We start from the raw sequence: 18,706 nt of genomic DNA on the forward strand, positions 1-18,706 counted from the left end.
AATTTCATAGGAACTCAAAAAATGTGCTCAATGGGGAAAAAAAGAAAAGGCAATAAGAAAGAGGATGTATCAGCAGCCACCTATCACCTGAATATTATGAACTTGAATAGTCCCACCTCCCAAGCTAAAAAAAAGTACAATTCTAGCAAACAAACTGAACAAACAAGGTAGTTAACATGGGATTGAGGACAACTTATAATTTCATAGTTCAACATGAGAGGAAAGCTGTTGAGTGGACTCTGCAACCTGATGTTAGCTCACTAGGTGTGTGAGGGGCAATTAGACCATGCCAAGATCACAAGCTTCCAGAGCAATAAATCTATAGGAACTAAAATGATTTCGTATCATATCAGGCCTGGTGTGATTTCATATCAGGTCCAAGTTAGACCTGATATGATTTCATATCAAGTCCAAGTTAGACATGATATGATTTCATATAAGGCCCAACGTGGACTTTTTTGCTGATTATTTGATTTTATATATTAGCATCTATGAAAAGCTGAAATAAATAATGAACACCATATTTGAGCTCCTTGCAATATCAGAAATTCATAGGAACTGAAATGGGTGCAATCGGAGCTCCCTAGGTCCATCAGTGGGTTTTGGCCGAAACTCACTTATGGACTTAGAGAGCTCCGATTGCATCCATTTCAGTTCCTATGGATTTCTGATGTTGTAAGGAGTTTAAATATGATGTCTATTATTTATTTCGACTTTTCATAGATGCTAATATATAAAATCAAATAATCGGCAAAAAAGCCCACGTTGGGCCTAATATTAGGCCCAACGTGGGCTTTTTTGCCGATTATTTGATTTTATATATTAGCATCTATGAAAAGTCGAAATAAATAATAGACACCATATTTAAACTCCTTGAAACATCAGAAATCCATAGGAACTGAAATGGATGCAATCGGAGCTCTCTAGGTCCATCAGTGAGTTTCGGTCAAAACCCACTGATGGACCTAGGGAGCTCCGATTGCACCCATTTCAGTTCCTATGGATTTCTGATATTACAAGGAGCTCAAATATGGTGTTCATTATTTATTTCAGCTTTTCATAGATGTTAATATATAAAATCAAAGAATCGGTAAAAAAAGACATGTTGACCGAAGGGTATTATTCCATATCGGCCCAACGTGGGCCTGATATGATTCCATATCAGGCCCTACGTGGACGTTTTGACGATTCTTTCATTTTACATGTTAACATCTATCAAAAGCCAAAATGAATAATAGACACCATATTTGAACTCCTTGCTCTTTCAGAAATTCATAGAAACTGAAATTGGTGCAATCGGAGCTCTCTAGGTCTATCAGTGGGTTTTGACCGAAACCCACTAATCGACCTAGAGAACTCCGATTACACTCATTTTAGTTCCAGTGGATTTCTAAAATTACAAGGAGTTCAAATATGCTATTCATTGTTTATTTTTTCTTCTTCAAATATATTAAAATGTTATTCAAAAATTAATTAATGTTATTTATTTTTTTTCTGCATGCTGATAAAAAAAGAAAAGAGAGAGAAACATAATGGAGAAAAGAAAAATGGTATAAAAAGTCAAATTGTCAAAAAGATAAAATAGGAAGTGTACTTAAAAAGGTAAATATCAAAATAGGGTACATGTTTTGGTAAATTCAGATCTCTACATGCGTCCTTTGGTAAATTGCCGTTTTTAATATATTAATATTTTTTATTGTTTAAAAATTCATGTAAACATATTAGGCAATGTATTATAAAAAAGTGCTGCTATTGGTGATTTATAAATAACCTACTCGGTCGAACCAATGGGACGATAATAAGACTCCGTCTCATGTGCGTGCCCGGCTCCCGGTAAAACCCCGACGCGCAGCTTCCCCTTCTTCGATTCCAAGTTTCCCCTTTCTGAATTTTCTCCCCTCGATCCTCCCTCGAGCTTTAACCCTCGCTCCATCCTCTTAATGGCGGCGAAGAAGCCCCAGCGATCTCTACAGGAGATCGAGGACATCCTCCTCCGTAAGATCTTCCTCGTCGCTCTTCAAGAGCCCGCTCAGAATGACCCTAGAATCATCTTTCTGGAGCTCACGGCAGCCGAGATCCTTAGCGAGGGCAAATTTCTCGCCCTTTCCCGAGATACGATGGAGAGGGTCCTCATCGACCGGCTCTCTGGAGACTTCCCCTCCGCCGAACCTCCCTTCCGCTATTTGGTAGGCTGCTACCGCCGCGCCTGTGATGAGTTGAAAAAGGTTGCTTCGATGAAGGACGCCTCTGTTAGATCGGAGATTGAGTCCACCATTAAGCAAGCGCGGAAGATGGCCATCTCTTATTGTAGGATCCAAACAGGGAACCCGGATATGTTTATGATGTCTGGGCAGTCCGGTTTTTCAGCGACGTCTGATCTGATGTTGATGATCTTCTCGGAGGTCTCAACCCCGATGGATGGGTTTGGAGGTGATAGTTTGGGCAGTGGATTCGATTGCCCTCCAGGTTTTATTGACGAATTCTTCAGGGATGGCGACGATGACAGTTTGGAACTGGTTTTGAAGGATTTGTTTGAGAAACTGAAGCAGAGTGTGGGCAGAGTCTCAGCATTAGGGAACTTCCAGCAGCCGCTGAGAGCACTGCTGCTATTGGTTAAATATCCTAGTTGTGCCAAAGCTTTGGTGAATCACCCACGATGGATACCTAAAGAGACTTACTTGTTGATTGGGGAAGGGAGGGTAATTGAGATAGAAAGCATTTTAGGAGCTTTTCTCCATGTCAGTGCATTGCCTGATTTTAAGGAATTTAAGAGTACACCAGATGTCGGGTTAGTCAAATCTTTGAACTTTTCACATACATGTTTGTAATAGAAGCACATTGGTGGATTTTCTTCTTCCTTCTTAATTAGATTCATGTTAATTATACAATCTGAATATCAGGTGGACATTACCCTAACAACATTTAGGGGAAAAGGATATGTATTTTATGAGATACTAATTCCAATTGTTTCCTTTTTTTGGATATATTTACTTGTTTTGCACTTTTACTTGCATCTTGGGCCTTTTCTTTAAATTCACTGCATAAAATTGAACTTCTTAGGTCATTCCTTTATTGCTATATTGTGTTCTGTATTTGTTGGGGATGGCGCATTTCTGGTACATTGATATCTTTGCCTGATATGATTATAGTTGTGGTCTATGCCATGTTCTGAAAATTAGTGCATGTTGTACAAAGGGATGCTTAAGTTTCTCTTTCCTATTATATTGTTTAGTGCTTGTGTTAGTATTTTATTTTTATTTGTTTTTTATTCAAATGTAACCTGCCTTTATCATTTTTGAGCTTTTTCACTTTCCAACTTTAGAAGTTGTTTGTGATCGTTTGTGCTTGCAAGCTTTTCCTAGAAAAATTGTGACTGCTATCTTATGTTCAGTGTTAAGCAGGAAGCATTTTCTGGTATGTTTGCTTAGCATTTGTCTGAGTGTTTCACTATAATCTTTAACTAACTTTCTTGTTTAATGTTTTAGTTTTATAGATAAATAAACCTCTTCATCTCTAATGAGATTCTTTTAAATATCACAGACAACAATGTTTCTCGGAAGTGTCTAATCGTCGGCCTGCTGATTTGTTGTCATCCTTCACAACAATCAAGACAGTCATGAATATTTTGTATGATGGTCTTGGGGAGGTGTTCCTCATCTTACTAAAGAATATAGATACACGAGAAAGAGTTTTAGAATATCTTGCAGAAGTGATTAAGAAAAATTCAGCAAGGTCTCGCATGCAGGTAATCTTTCTGAATTAATATTCAACTCTTCTCCATGTCTCTCTTCTGTTGCTTTTTTTTTGTACGTTTATTATTTTTAACAGGTAGTGATTTGCCAATCATGTTACAGGTGGATCCATTGTCATCTGCCAGCTCTGGCATGTTTGTGAACCTTAGTTCCGTAATGATTCGCCTTTGTGAACCTTTTCTGGATGGTGCTGTAACAAAGAGAGACAAAATTAATCCAAAATATTTATTTCATAATACCCGTTTAGATTTCACGTGAGTCCAAGAACATTGACTGTGATAGTTGATTTACCTATATCTTGCATCTAATTATTGTACTTGGTTTTGTGCTTAGACAACTGACAGCCCTGTGTGCATCATCTGAAGAAGTATCAGCATGGTTAGAGAATGAAAGTTCCTGGAAGAATAATCATGATATCGATGCTCAAGAAGGCACAAGCACTGTCAATGATAGTGATAATTCCATTCTCAAGCTGAAACCATTGCAGAGTTATGCAAGAAAGGAGAAATATTCTTTTATCTGCGAGTGTTTCTTTATGACTGCAAGGGTACTTAACTTGGGACTGATGAAAGCAATATCAGACTTCAAACACCTTGCTCAGGTTTGTCTTAGAATACTTTATTTTTTTTTTCTATCCATGTTACTAGTAATCCTAGTTTGATTGTTGACGTCTTTACCAAATATACCTTAGTTGGATCTATGTGGTTACACTTCCCAGTGGCTTCAGACTTGTACATGTGTAGATGTTTCTATTTAGGCTTGCAATCTGTTTGAATTATCTTTTTTTAAGTGCAAATGTTCAATTGGCAATCATTGGTTTCTCTAGACGTTGGACAAGCTTATGAAAAAAAGTGCCGCGCTTGCATAAGTGCTTTTATAACTATCTGCAAGAAATTGAATGTATTTAGTTTCTTGCTATGTCAAGTATTGCAATCTGTTATGTTGTTGTTGATTTTGATTGGAATTTTGATAATGCATTTTGTTAAATTTGATATAATGACTACTTATCCAAAAAGTTTAAGCTATTAGGTGAGATCCAATTTATAAATTTATATCCTTGCTCCCTCACGTGAGCTTGGATTTTATTAGCCATATATAAATATATAATAATGTACAAAATTGACCTTTACTCAAAATACTTTGTTTTATTGAGATAATAATTGCCTCAACAAGTCTTAGATTCTTTTAAGATATATAAATAAGGTTTTAAAATACATGTCAAGATGAATTATGATAATGTTGTTATTTTTTAGCTTGTCCATACAAGGTAATGTAAAGCATCATATCATTGTAGATGGAAAATAAAGTTTGAATTTAAATATATAGTTGTCTTATTTTTTTTCTTTATCTCCTTCCGCCTTTAGTTCGCCATTGACATTATACATTGGAGCATTAGGAAACATCAAGGGTCTCAAACATCAACAATGCTCAAGAGACACTTAAACCTTACAAGGGTCTCAAATTCTCTATAATAATCACTTAAACCTTGCACACATGACGCATTTATTAGAAACACAAAATAAATCTAAAAGCCATTGTGAGTCACATAAGAACAAGTAGTTGAACTCCATCACTTGGTGCATGATTGCACCAAGAGAGAAGATGAGGATAAATTTCTTTTTTTTTTACTTCATCAAGAGAGAAGATGGGTTCAACCTCTTCATAAGAACAAGTAGTTGAACTCAATCGCTTGGTGGCTTGCGCTTTATTCTCTAATGTTTATATTTGCAAGCTTCTTGACCACTAATCTTTAATGATTGAATTCGTGGGTGAAGGCCTAGGATACACTTGAGTAGATTCACTAAATATGATGTTGGATGACTCTTCAATCTTAAGTGACCGCTTACTATTAACATGATAAACCTTACTTGATAAAAAGTATCCAACAAAATTGTCTTCATCTTTTTTTTAGTAAAACTATTCATAGATAGTCCTTGGTATTTAGGATGTGTGCCTTGCAACAAATGTGCTGACCTGGAGTACTTATAAAGGTACTCTCCCATATCAAAGCTCATAAGGAGGTTTTACTAAAATACAACATAAATAAACCCCTTTTATACGTGGTATGAAATGTTTTGATCCAAAAATAATGAACACTCATTTAGTATAGATCAGGTCATCCCTTGGAGCACATGATTATTCATTTTCATAACACCATGTTCTTGTAGTAGAAAATTCAAGCAACTATTGATTGTTTTTACAAAGGTTTTGAAATCAAAGGGCTATGGTTTGAAATTTTCTATAATGTTGTGTGAAATAGTTGAAACGTGTTAGGTTGATTAATTACCAAAACTCGATATTACAATATCTCCTATGTCTTTGTGTCAATCATATTAATGAGTATTATTTCATGCCAACACTTGATACCTCATAGCATACTAAAACATAGGTGAATTTTTGGAAAATAAAGTTCAAACCTAATAATATAATTGTCGTATTTATTTATTACTTTATTTCCTTTCTTATTCCATTTCCAATTTGTCACTGACACATAAATTGAAACGTTGACACGATACAATAATAATATCATTCTAGTCAAAACCGATACATCATTCTAGTCAAAGAGCGAAACATGAGTAATTTGAACCTTACAAGGGCCTTAAAGATCACTTAACCCGTGTGTTGGGGATTGGATGACTGAACTAGAGAGACGAGGGAGGATAGCGATTGCACACTTGCAAGTGTGATTATAATAGACTCTTGTTGATGATATCAAGGTCACAAGCAAACCATAAGCAACACAAAGCATAACATAAACAATCACACTTACCAAAATTACAAACACATTTATTTAACATGGTTCAACAGTCTCTAGGCTCTTATTCCACAACCTATGATTCATGCGGTGGATCACTCGTGAAAAGCCACCACTATTCTTTCTCCTTTTCAGTCAACTATCAGAGGTGGAGAAACTTCTTACAAACTCATAAAATTACAAAAAGTGCAAGAAGGAGGAGCACAAGAGAAGATAGAAGGCTTCTATTAGGTTTAACCAACACTATTTTGCTAGCTTTCAATGTCTCCAACGAGTCTCTTTTTATAGCCCTCAAATCCTTTGTTGTAAGTATTTTTGTCGCCCAACTGTCATCTACTCCTTCATCAGTCGATTGGTCCTTGTCATTCGTCTATTATCACACAATGACATTTTTTTCTTTCCATGCGGGCCATTGGTCTAGTCGACTAAGCCATGAACTGATTCTTTTCACTGGTCCTTGAACCTAGTCAACTACTTAGTTGACTAATCCATCAATCTATTGGAATTCAACACTAGTTTTGTCGCTCACCCCCACATACCTTGAATTTATTTGAGATATTAGGTTCCTTGGTCAACAATCGACTATTGCCCATTACCAGTCAATTATTGACCTTGATTATGACCAATTTTAAGGTTGAGTTTGCCTATGTTAACTTCTACCCTTGTCCCTTATTATAAGTCACTCAACACTCGTTCCCTTAGGTCACTCAATCCCTTGTATGTGCATGAGCCCACTACTTGCTATCCTTCACCCCTTCACCTAGGGCCTCTGTCGCCACTAGTTGATGTCCTCGCTACCTCGATGCTCCTCATCTTGCAGTCTCGTGGTTTGTCTCATGCAATCTTTTTCAATCTCTATAGACCTCGAGCCATTAAGCTGCTAACCTACCCTTGCCAGGTTAATGCTCCAGAGCTCCTCAAGCACCACCAGTATTCCTCATCTAATGATTCCTTGGTTGTCTTATACTATCCTTCTCCTATCTTTTTGCACCTTCGAACCACTAGGCATGCCACCAGCCACCTTTGCCATGCCAAGCCAATGAGTTCTCCAAGTTGCATGTGTGTTCTTGCAGTCCTGCATATTCAAACACACACATCAAATAAGAGGGTTTGATTTAAACCTTTTGTTCAAATATCAAAAATATAAGGTCACATGTTGCACCAACAATTTTTTCTTTTTGATATTTGACAATATATTTAAATTAGGAAAATCGGAACGACAATAAAATGCTCATGCATATGCCTTGCTTGTAATACCATGCACTGGGACCGACATCGTTCACCTAAGTTCTCGTTTGAGCTAGGAATTTTAAAAAAACCACAGTTAGAGGAGGACAAGGTTCCCATAACCTTTTCTCACATCCCCTCTAATTTCAAATTAGGTTCCTCTAAATCCCATAATAAAAGAACCTACCAAATAGGAGAACAAAGTTTCCCACTTAGACCTTTTCTCCACTCTCCCCCTTTTTCACAACACATCAAAAAATGCATCAACGATGTCTCAAATGTTGTTCTCACGTATCTTTAATGATCCTCTACTTTTATTCAAATCCCTCATTGAATATAAATTCCAAGTCCTATTGCCATTTCCCCAACCTGAAACCCTATTTTTAACATTTTTAGCACATAACAGTTGACTGAAAATCAGTCCAACTGCTCTGAGAGATGATTAAATTGTTTGATCTCTCATATTAAAATATAAGTCGATTGCCTACATTTCCCTAGTCAACTGATGACTAGTAGTCATTAAGTGTTATTTCTCAAATACTCATTCAAACTAATTTCAATAACACCTAGAAATTTCATAAACCTTCCAAATTTCTCAAATTTTGTAGAGAGGTTTATTTAACCCACATCTACTTGTGAAAAATGGATTTTCACCTAAAATCCTTACCAATTCCAAGTTTGAGATAAATCCAAAACTAGCTAAGTTGTACAAATGAACCTTGACCTAAAGCCCTAGTTTTGACTTCCATTTATGGATTTGCCAAACCAAAATTGAAATGCATCTATTGCATCAACTAATTTGGCATCCTATACAATTACATACTAATTTCATCCTTCTTGAACTTTTTTCTTATAGTATTCCTCATTGTTGCAACTATAGCACACAATGTACTCCTTTGACTTATGCAGATGGTGGAACTCGAAGGTTAAACTTCCAAAATGTCTTCCTCAATTGTCTGGGACTCAGACTCATCTCTTGAAGAGGTGGATGGTTTCTCACTTGATCCATTCAATGTAGAAGGCCTCGAGCCCTCGTTGACATCCTCAATTCTTTAACTTTTTAGTCTCTTCCTCTTCTACTTCTTGTGGAGATTTGAACTTTTCTTCACTTCATTTCACATTCTCTTCACTTTCCTCGTCTTGGACTTCTCCTTTCTTGGGTTTTTCATGAATGCGCATGATTTACTCTCCCAAATCCCTTGCGTCTTTGCACACCTCACCTATCTCGTCAAGATCCTCTTAAACACTACTGATATTTAGGAATCCCAGCTCTTCGTATTCCTTTCGTAAAGCTCAATTTGGTGTTTTGTCTAATTCTTTCTGGAGATTTTTTTGCCCTCTCTATCTCTAAGTTATATCTACCCCCAAAACATGGCAAAACTCCTTCCTTGATTGAAAACCAGCACTCCACCAAATCTTTCAAAACTTAAAATCTTTGTGGTATGATGGGATCTTACAGTTCATGCCACATAGTGGAAGTCTTATTGCCTCTCTAGTCATCTTTACTTTGCCCTTTTAGTGGTTAGTCCAAAGAAGATAGCACCCGCACCACTTATTGGGGAATAGGATAACCCCTAGACGGGGCAAATAACAGTTGAACACATGCAATTATGATTTTAACAAGAAAAACTAAGTAGCGGAAAACACAACATATATAATCATACTTACCATAATCACTAACACATTTATTTAACGTGGTTCAATATCTCGAAGCTTCTACTCCACGGTCTATGATTTGTTGGTGGATCACTCTTGGAGAGCCACTATCTTTTTTCCTTCTTGGTCAACTACTAGCTCAAGTTACAAAGCTTCGAATATGTGTAGCCAACACTATTTCACCAGCCTGTAATACCTCCACCAAGTCTCTTTTTGTAGCCCTCAAATCCTTTGCTAAAAGTCCATTTGTTGTCGAGCAATCAACTGCTCTTTCATTAGACGCTGATCCTTATGATCCTACCGTTATTGCGCAACAATGGCTTTTTTCAACTTTTCATGCGGGCCATCAGTCATTTGGAAATTTATCGGTAGATGACCGATGCCCAATCAATTCAACTACCAATAGAATCATTTGTCTCTTAGCTTCTTGAATCAGTTGATTGTCCAATCGGCCAGTATGGATCAGTTGATTTGAATTCATGAATTCAACTCCAAATGACTGTCCCAAACCATAAGCTCTAGTTTATCATAACTTCAGGATTTTGGTTAGAGTCAACTGCATGTTTTATTAGTCGATTCAACTACCAATTGACTAGATCCCATCACCAATCGACTGGTCATTCCACATACCTTGAATCTATTTGGGGTATTGGGTTCTCATCACTAGTCAAATGTCGTCCATCATGAATCAAGTAGATTGCAGACCTTTACTATGACCAATTGTAAGGTCAAGTTTGCCTATGTTGAGTTATACCCTTGTCTCCTATGGGTACAAGTCATTTAACACTCACAACTTACAAGGAGGCTTACTATTGCAGCTTGACTTCACCCCTTGCCCATCTCCTATGAGGTCACTCGGTCTCTTGGATGCGCACGAGCCCATGGCTCCTCCACGTACCATCCTTCACTCAGTCACCTATGGAGTTCACCTCCATCAATTATCGTCCTCTCTGCCTTGATGCTCCTAGCCTTGTAGTCCCTTGGGACCCTCGGTCCATCTCATGCAACCTTCTCTAATCTCTACAGATCTCAAGCTATCGACTGCCAACTTGGTCACATTAGGTCAGTGCTCAAAGCTACTCCAACACCAACTCAATGCTCCTTGTTCTACGGTCCCATACCATCCTTGATCTCTTCAGACCTCCAAGCCATTGAGCATGCCAATTTGGCAACGGCAAACTAATGAGCTCTCTAAGCTCCATGTACGTTCTTGTAGTCTCTACACACAAACACATACATTAAATCATAAAGCAATGCCTAACTTAAGCTTTTTGCCTAAACATCAAAATCCAAGGTCACACAGGACCCACTTGGGACACAATTGAACCAACACCTTGCACGCTTGATGTGCATTTATCATAAACATTAAATAAATCTAACGTAAACCCTTTTTAGCCACATCAATTCAACTTGATCACTTGTGACATAACTGCACCAACACAGAAGATGAGGATAAATTTGCCTTTTTTACTTCATCTTCTCTCCCACGAAGACGAGTAAACATTATTCCTTCTCCCCCTCTTCTCTCCTCTCCCTTCCTCTCTCTCTCCACTCCTCTGCTTCTCTTGCCAATGGGGGTAAACAATGGCCTAGTTAAAAAAAGTTTACAGTGATGACTGCACTTTTTACCTCTCCTTTTAAGCTTCCAACCACTGAGGGAACTATGTAATTAATAGTGGCAGACTCAAACTATTTCATGAATTATTCACATAATATTGAATTGCATTTAGTAAAACGCATTGAAGGAACATGCATTTTTAATTAAGTATTCATGCAAATTGAATTAATTTAGATTAGAAAAGTTTAAATACAACGTGTGTCAATGTAGATACATGTATCAAACTAAGTTGAATGCAATATTAGCAACTGCATAGATTTTTATAGACCTCTATTCTTCTGTTCAGTTGGAACTATTAATGAATCTCAAATATGTTATATGATGGAGAAAATCAATGTTGAATCCAAACTATTTTGGATTTCCATCTGAAATCACAAAGCAAGTTGTTTTGTAATTATCCACCATGTATCTTGATCCATATATGTCAAAAAGCAATCAGGAATAAAAGTTAAAAATACTTCTTTTTTCTGTTTAACATCTGTTGAGAGTTACTCTACATGGTTTTATCCTAATGTTCAAGTATATTAAGCATATTTATCCATACTACAACTCTGAATCAGCTTAGATAGTTGAACATCTACCAAATGATGTTAGGTAACCTTTCTTTTTGTGGATCCGTTGATTGCTAGTATGTAGTTTAACAGCCCTGTTGGTAATTATTCTACATGATTATAGTCAGTGCATGATATTTCAAACTCACAGTTCTCTCTCTCTTGGACCAGTAAATCAATCCAAAACTATGCATTTACATCCTGTCACTATGATAGTGTAGCACATCTGCACTTTAATTAAATCATGTTCTCTCCAAAATTAGGCTGTTCATGCATTGATGGGCGTAAATACAATCAATGCTGTGTGGTACTGAGCATATTTTTTAAATCTTTGGTTTACACCAATATATGCAAGTACATGTAAGCATTTGTATTACTTTTGTTCTCTCTTTATAAAGGTGTTAGGTAATCTTTTGTAAATTTTATGATAGACATTGGGAAGGTATGAAGAAGAATTATCTACCTTCAAAGCCATGAGGGAACAAGGAGCTTCTCCACAACTTGAGGCTGACATAAAGCGTCTAGAGAAAGCAATCGAGATTTTGTCACAGGACAAACTATGTTATGAAGCTCAACTATTACGAGTATGTTTGACCCATCTATTCCTTAGGTTGAACCATGGTGTTTTTATCTCACAAGATAGCTGCTAGTTTCTTTAAAATTCCTTCTGTTTGTAGACAAATGTTTACCTTGTTTTCTTCATGCCTTTTTTGTTGTTTGGTTGTCCTTTTTTCCATTTGCTGATTTCATTAATAGGCTCAGCTGTTTGGTTGGAGGACTGGTAGCATTCATCTAATGTTAGTTTAGTCAAATTTCTAAAATAACAAAGAGAATATAAAGGGAAGAATTGGGAATGACACTGAGAAACTTAGACTCATACATATAATGTACCCTTTTGATAACAATTCTAACAAAAAATTGATTCGGACCTTATAGTTTGTTTTTGGTGTTCATTATTTTGATTCAATAGTACCACAGCAATAATAAAAAACAAAGAGGAAGAGGAAGAGGAAGGAAGAAAGGGATTGTGCTGTCATTGCTGCTGTTGCAAGTTTGACATGTATAATTGTTATATATTATAACAGGCATGTTTTTAACATGGTAATTAGAAACTGTTCTTGGGGTTGTTTAATCAAAGATGAGTAACAACAAGGGAGTTCAAGAATTTCACCGATAATATTCTGCAGTAATGTACTTTTGTAGAACCAGGACATTACATTTTCTAGAATTGCAACTAAATCACATTCTAATGAAAACAAAATATTTCTATATGCGATACCAACTTAATTGGATCCCCATGCATAGTAATATTGTTCTGATAGATCTTAAATAATCTTATAAGTTTCTGATGGACTAGAGTAGGGATGAAGAACCTGGTTTCTGCCGAAGTGCTTTGAAATAACTACATTGATAACTGGTTTTCATCTTCAGATGTCTATGTAGTTTACATGTTTTAGGCTCTGTTTACTCTAGAGAGAAATTGGAGAGAAAAGAGGCAAAGGAGAAAAAGGAAAGGAGAGGTGTAATAAAGCTTGTTTATTTGGGTAGTGGAAGAGGAAATGGGAAGGGTAGAAATGACAAGATTACCTTTGTCTTCCTCGTCAACCTTGCCTTGCTCGTGGTCACACCACCCTTTCATTGAATTCCTCTATTGGATTCATTTGGGATGATGATTAGTCTACCTTCTTTGACGAGCACCACCACCATTTCTCTCTTGCCATCCCTTCTATTGAGTCCAACAACTTGCCGGCAGAGGTGGAGGACGAGTTTAGACATGGGACTGATGTTTGATGCTAGCACCAAATGCCAACCCAAGGAGGTGATCGAGTTGGATGCTAGATGCAGGACACTGGAGTGGGATGCAAGGCCACAAACAAAGTGGAGTGGGGTAAATAAATATTTTCATAGTTTTTTTTTTATCCCTTGCTCCTGCCTTATTTTATGTAGAACTAAAAAGCTCCTGAAATGAAACCACAGAAAGGCTTTGATCGCCTTTTCTGTCTTACCTTTTTTGACATAAACAACAGAAGAAGGGATGGACTATGGTGCGGGTGCCTCTTTGTGGATTCCATTAATGGGTGTAAACACCTTTAAGCTTTGTTAAACACGGGTAGAGAAGGGAGGATTATTAAGGAGAGCACTGAAATAAAAAAACTGTCTCTTGTTTGCTTGTATAATTTTTCAATGGGGAGGATGAGAAAACTCTTTGTGAATCAATTTTAGCTTAGAGCTGTATCAGCTCAAAACTAGGTCAATGTTTTTGTGGAGGGAGGGAAAAGTTGATTGGCACTCCCCTTTAGTGTTCGGATGGGGCAAGGTTGAAGAAGTATTAGGTAGGTGCTAACTTTGACAACATCCAGCATGCACAAGCATCGGCAGGCATGAGTGTCAGGCGGGCAGGGGACAGGTGAGGGCGTTGAGCATATGGCGTCAAGAGCAGCCATTGTGTGTGTGCAGTTGCATGCAATGCTGTCTAAATGGTGTGCACACAAGTGTTGGACAAGGTTTGTGGCAAAGTTGGCTCTGCAGGGTCAATGTCCTGTGAGGGTAAATTTTTATTGCCCTCCATCGATGAAGAATATTTAACCACGTCAGATTTTTTCTCCTCTCTATTGTGCAGCTAAACATAGCCTTAACTTTAACATTATTCTTTTATCTGACAAACCATTGGTAAATTTACAAACTTGAAGAAGAATCTTTAATATTTTCCATCCTTCACATGGGTCTTTGCAACCATACCAATTTTTATTAAAATATTAGATATTCATCTTCATTATTGAATCTTGATTTAATTAAATGTGGTTCTCTTTATTTATTTATTTTTTTTATTTTTATTTTTATTTGAGATTAATCTTGTTTCTTCATATTTGATTAGGGTACTTCCTGAACTTATTAATATTGCTCAAATTAGCGATAGTTGATGCTGATTATGCTGTAATTTTATGTTTTGGCTTTAGATGTTTCCTTTATTTTTGTTGACAATGAATTAATATAGCAGTTGCGTCTTTTTCTTGTTCCACGGTAATCACTTTACCTGCCCAAGGTGAGGCAATCTTAATGAAAATTTCTTATCTTTGTGCTCAAGGATGGTACACTGCTACAACGGGCATTGACATTCTGCAGATTGGTTATTATTTGGTTGGTTGATCTTGTCGGTGGGTTTAAGATGCCTCTGCCATCATCCTGCCCCATGGAATTTGCATGTGTTCCAGAACATTTTGTTGATGATGCCATGGACTTACTTATTTTGACTTCTAGAATTCCAAAGGCTTTGGAAGGGTTTGTCTTATGAGGTATAGTTTTCAATTCATGTGTTGTACTTCTAACTTGCATATTTAGAAGCTAAAACCATTGATGCTCATATCATTGCCAGGATGATTTCTTGAATTTCATAATTATGTTCATGGCAAGTCCTTCTTATGTTAAGAACCCTTATTTGAGAGCTAAAATGGTTGAAGTATTGAATTGTTGGATACCACAAAGAAGGTTGGAAATTTTCTCCTGTCAATTTAATTTCTTTCTGGAATTTTACTTAATACATTTATAATTTTCAATTCTTACAGTGGGTTTTCTGCTACTGCTGCTCTATTTGAAGGACACCAGTTGTCTCTTGATTATCTAGTTAGAAATCTTCTTAAACTTTATGTGGATATTGAATTCACTGGTTCACACACGCAGGTATCATTTTGTTTTCTTTATTTATATTCATATTCCAGGAGTTGTTTCATGGTGTTATTATTTTAAATGATTTGTTCTAAATCACCTTTCCTTTTATACATTTTGCACTTATCTTTGCTGTGCAGTTTTTTGATAAATTCAATATTCGTCACAATATTGCTGAACTCTTAGAGTATTTGTGGAATGTTCCTAGCCATCGCAATGCATGGAGACAGGTAAACATGCCTTTGCAGCTATAAACTATTTTTTCCTATTTTAATTTATGTCTTTTATCAATAACAGGATAAAATTTATTTAAATATGAATGATATTATAGTAGGGAATAAAGCTCAATGACGTAGAAGAATTTAAATAGCCGATCCTATCTAGTGGGATTAAATTTGGTTGTTGATGTTGTTGTATCACTAGCAGAACTATTTATCAATTGCTTATGGAAAAATAACATATCATATAATTATGGTGCAGATTGCAAGGGAAGAGGAGAAGGGTGTCTATTTGAACTTTCTGAATTTCCTAATCAATGATAGCATTTATCTTCTTGATGAGAGTTTAAACATAATCCTTGAACTTAAAGAAATAGAAGCTGAAATGACAAATTCTGCTGAATGGGAACGGAGGCCAGCACAGGAGAGGGAAGAGAGAACGAGGCTTTTTCATTCACGAGAAAATGTGAGATCTCTTCATTATTGCATAGACCTTCACTCACAGAACTGCACTCTGTTTAACTTCATATGCTTGACGTGAGCTTTAGTAGATGTTGTTTTTCACTTGTGAAATTTGACCTTTCAGATTGTCCGATTTGATATGAAGTTGGCAAATGAAGATGTTGGGATGCTTGCATTCACATCTGAACAAATACCCGCACCCTTCCTGCTTCCGGAAATGGTGACATATTTATTCTAGACATTTCAATATTCACTCAAATGACTACATAGGATGCATTCAATATTTGCACATTGGAAAATTATGTCTTTACATTTACATATCTTCATTGGTATATTAACTTTTACCTCTATAGAGAAATCAACTTAAATTTATTACTAGTATGTTTATTTCCATCGCATCCTCAAAGAGATTATTGTAGTTTGAGTTGGAACTTTAAGATTATTCAAGATTTACTACAATTAATGTCACGTAACTTTGAAAGGCGAAAGTTTTAAAAACTATTTCAATCTTCATAAGCCATTGTTATTTAAAATTTTACTTGTGTTTTCTGTTTGATTAATGTGAATTCAATTCTTTCTTTGATTTTTTCAGGTTGAAAGGGTGGCTAGCATGCTAAATTATTTTCTCTTACAACTTGCTGGTCCTCAACGGAGGTCTCTGAATGTAAAAGATCCTGAAAAATATGAATTTAGGCCAAGACAATTGTTAAAACAAGTTAGTTCTTTGCCCACTTAACTTTTGATATGTTCTTAAATTTTCTTGGTATTTATGTTGATGTATTTGTTATGAAAGATTGCCGAGATTTACGTTCATATTGCAAGAGGTGACAAAGAGAATGTGTTCCCTGCTGCAATCTCAAAGGATGGACGGTCATATAATGAGAAGGTATTTCCTATGCATAGCTTCCATGGCTGGGCAAGGTTGTCTCGTGAATTAACTTCTCACATTCATGATCCTACCGTGTTACAGTTTGCTGATGTTTTGTAAATGGAACAGCTGTTTACTTCGACAGCCGATATTCTGTGGAAAATTGGTGAAGATGGTAAGATAATTGAGGAGTTTGTTCAGCTTGGTCTCAAGGCCAAAGTAGCTGCTTCTGAAGCAATGGATGCTGAGGCTGTTCTTGGAGACATACCTGAAGAATTTCTCGACCCAATTCAGGTACAATTTCCTCTCTATCCATGAATGAAACCTTCAGTCTAATAAAGTAACTCTAAGAACTTTATGTTTATGGGTCTACGTACTAGCATGACACGGTGAAGAGTTTTCATTTATTTCTTCTTGAGATGCTGACCAACATTATCACTTTTGTTTAGTATACACTGATGAGTGATCCTGTCATTCTACCGTCATCAAGAATATCAGTAGATCGGCCAGTTATCCAAAGGCACTTGCTTAGTGACACTGTAAGGTTTCCCTACTGCAGCAGTTGTGCTAATTCATTAATCATTTTCTTTCTCGTCTAATGACACAAACTAAATATCGTCTTCTAAACCCAGACCGATCCTTTCAACCGTTCTCATCTCACTCAAGACATGCTAATACCCAACACCGAGCTGAAACAAAGAATTGAAGAGTTCATCAGATCCCAGAGGAGACGAACCCCACAGAATGAGTGAACTTGGTTGGTTGAGCAAACATGGCGACTGGTGAAGCAAAAGAGTTTCTGTGAATGACACTTCAAGCCTGTTCTACTCAAAAACTTTGCATTCTCTTGGAGAAAAAGGAAATAGAGATAATCCCCTTGTAGGAGTTATTACGTAACCATTTTTGTTAGTAATGTACATATAATTTATGGATTTTACTCACTGTGTATTTCCACCCAACTCTTTAATTTCGCCGAGGTTTTTTTATCTTTGAAGTTCTCATCCAAATCCGAAGACCACGAATTCGTAATTGACAGGAAAACTTCACAGGGATCTTTAGACTACGGCCCTACGTGTTGGTCTGTTCCAAGCTGGTCAGTATTTGTGTATGACACAGCGAGTATTAAAGTTGTCACGAGGGTGAGGGTAGAGAAGGTTAAAATGGTAGGCTGAATTGGGTCAAAATTAAAAGAGGTTAATGACCATCTCTTCCCCATTGAGCCGATCAATCTTTTCGGTCGACCTATGAGGTCGACTTGACTTGCTCATCTTTCAAGTCGGGTTGAATCAACTAGTCTTTCAAGTTAGGTTGAGTCAGCTAGTTTTCTTGACAGAGCAGAACAATCGACTCGTCAATCTTCCAAGTCAGGTCGAGCGAGCCAATCTTCCTGATAGAGTAGAGTAGTCGACCCACCAGCCTTTTAGGCCGAGTCGAGTCAACCACTCTTCCTGACAAAGCAGAGCATTCGACCCACCAGTCTTCTAGATTGGGTCGAGCTAGCCAGTCTTCCTGACAGAGCAGAGCAGCTGACTCCCCAGTTTTCCAGGCTGGATTGAGCCAGCCAATCTTTCTAGCAGAGTAGTCGATTCGCCAGTCTTCTAGGTCGAGTCGAGCCAGCCAGTCTTCTAGGTCGAGTCGAGCCAGCCAGTCTTCCTGGTAGAACAGAGCATCCGACTCGCCAGTCTTTTAGGCCGGGTTAAGCTAGTCAGTCTTCCTAGCAAAGCAGAGCATTTGGCCCACCAGTCTTCTAGGCCAGGTCGAGCCAGTCAGTCTTCTTGGCATAGCAGAGCAACCAACCCGACAGCCTTCCAGGTCGGATCTAGCCAGCCAGTCTTCCTGATAGAGCAGAGTATCCGACTCTCCAGTCTTCTTGGCTGGGTTGAGCCAACAACCTTCATGGTCTAGCCAACCAGTCTATCTAGTATAGTATAGCAGA

At 37.2% G+C, this 18,706-nt stretch overlaps 1 protein-coding gene across 3 annotated transcripts; it reads left to right on the forward strand.

Moving 5' to 3' along the window:
• Window positions 1–1,795: 1,795 nt before the first annotated feature.
• LOC122045623 (probable ubiquitin conjugation factor E4) lies at window positions 1,796–17,756 on the forward strand. 3 transcript variants are annotated; one of them, XM_042605924.1, is made up of 16 exons: window positions 1,797–2,788; window positions 3,541–3,745; window positions 3,855–4,006; window positions 4,086–4,353; window positions 11,991–12,143; window positions 14,645–14,847; window positions 14,932–15,045; window positions 15,123–15,237; window positions 15,363–15,452; window positions 15,703–15,906; window positions 16,027–16,122; window positions 16,495–16,617; window positions 16,696–16,788; window positions 16,900–17,064; window positions 17,220–17,309; window positions 17,403–17,756. In XM_042605924.1, the coding sequence occupies exons 1-16, from the start codon at window positions 1,941–1,943 to the stop codon at window positions 17,520–17,522; spliced, it is 3,039 nt and encodes a 1,012-aa protein (XP_042461858.1). In that variant the 5' UTR covers window positions 1,797–1,940; the 3' UTR covers window positions 17,523–17,756. The 3 variants fall into 3 exon arrangements, 2 of the variants coding, with proteins under 2 accessions (XP_042461859.1, XP_042461858.1); XR_006130036.1 differs by lacking the exon at window positions 17,403–17,756 and having other exon boundaries at window positions 1,796–2,788; window positions 16,696–16,823; XM_042605925.1 differs by lacking the exons at window positions 17,220–17,309; window positions 17,403–17,756 and having other exon boundaries at window positions 1,796–2,788; window positions 16,873–17,013.
• The last annotated feature ends 950 nt before the right edge of the window (window positions 17,757–18,706 follow it).

The sequence above is a fragment of the Zingiber officinale genome, chromosome 2B, assembly GCF_018446385.1.
Source record: "Zingiber officinale cultivar Zhangliang chromosome 2B, Zo_v1.1, whole genome shotgun sequence".
NCBI lineage: Eukaryota > Viridiplantae > Streptophyta > Magnoliopsida > Zingiberales > Zingiberaceae > Zingiber > Zingiber officinale.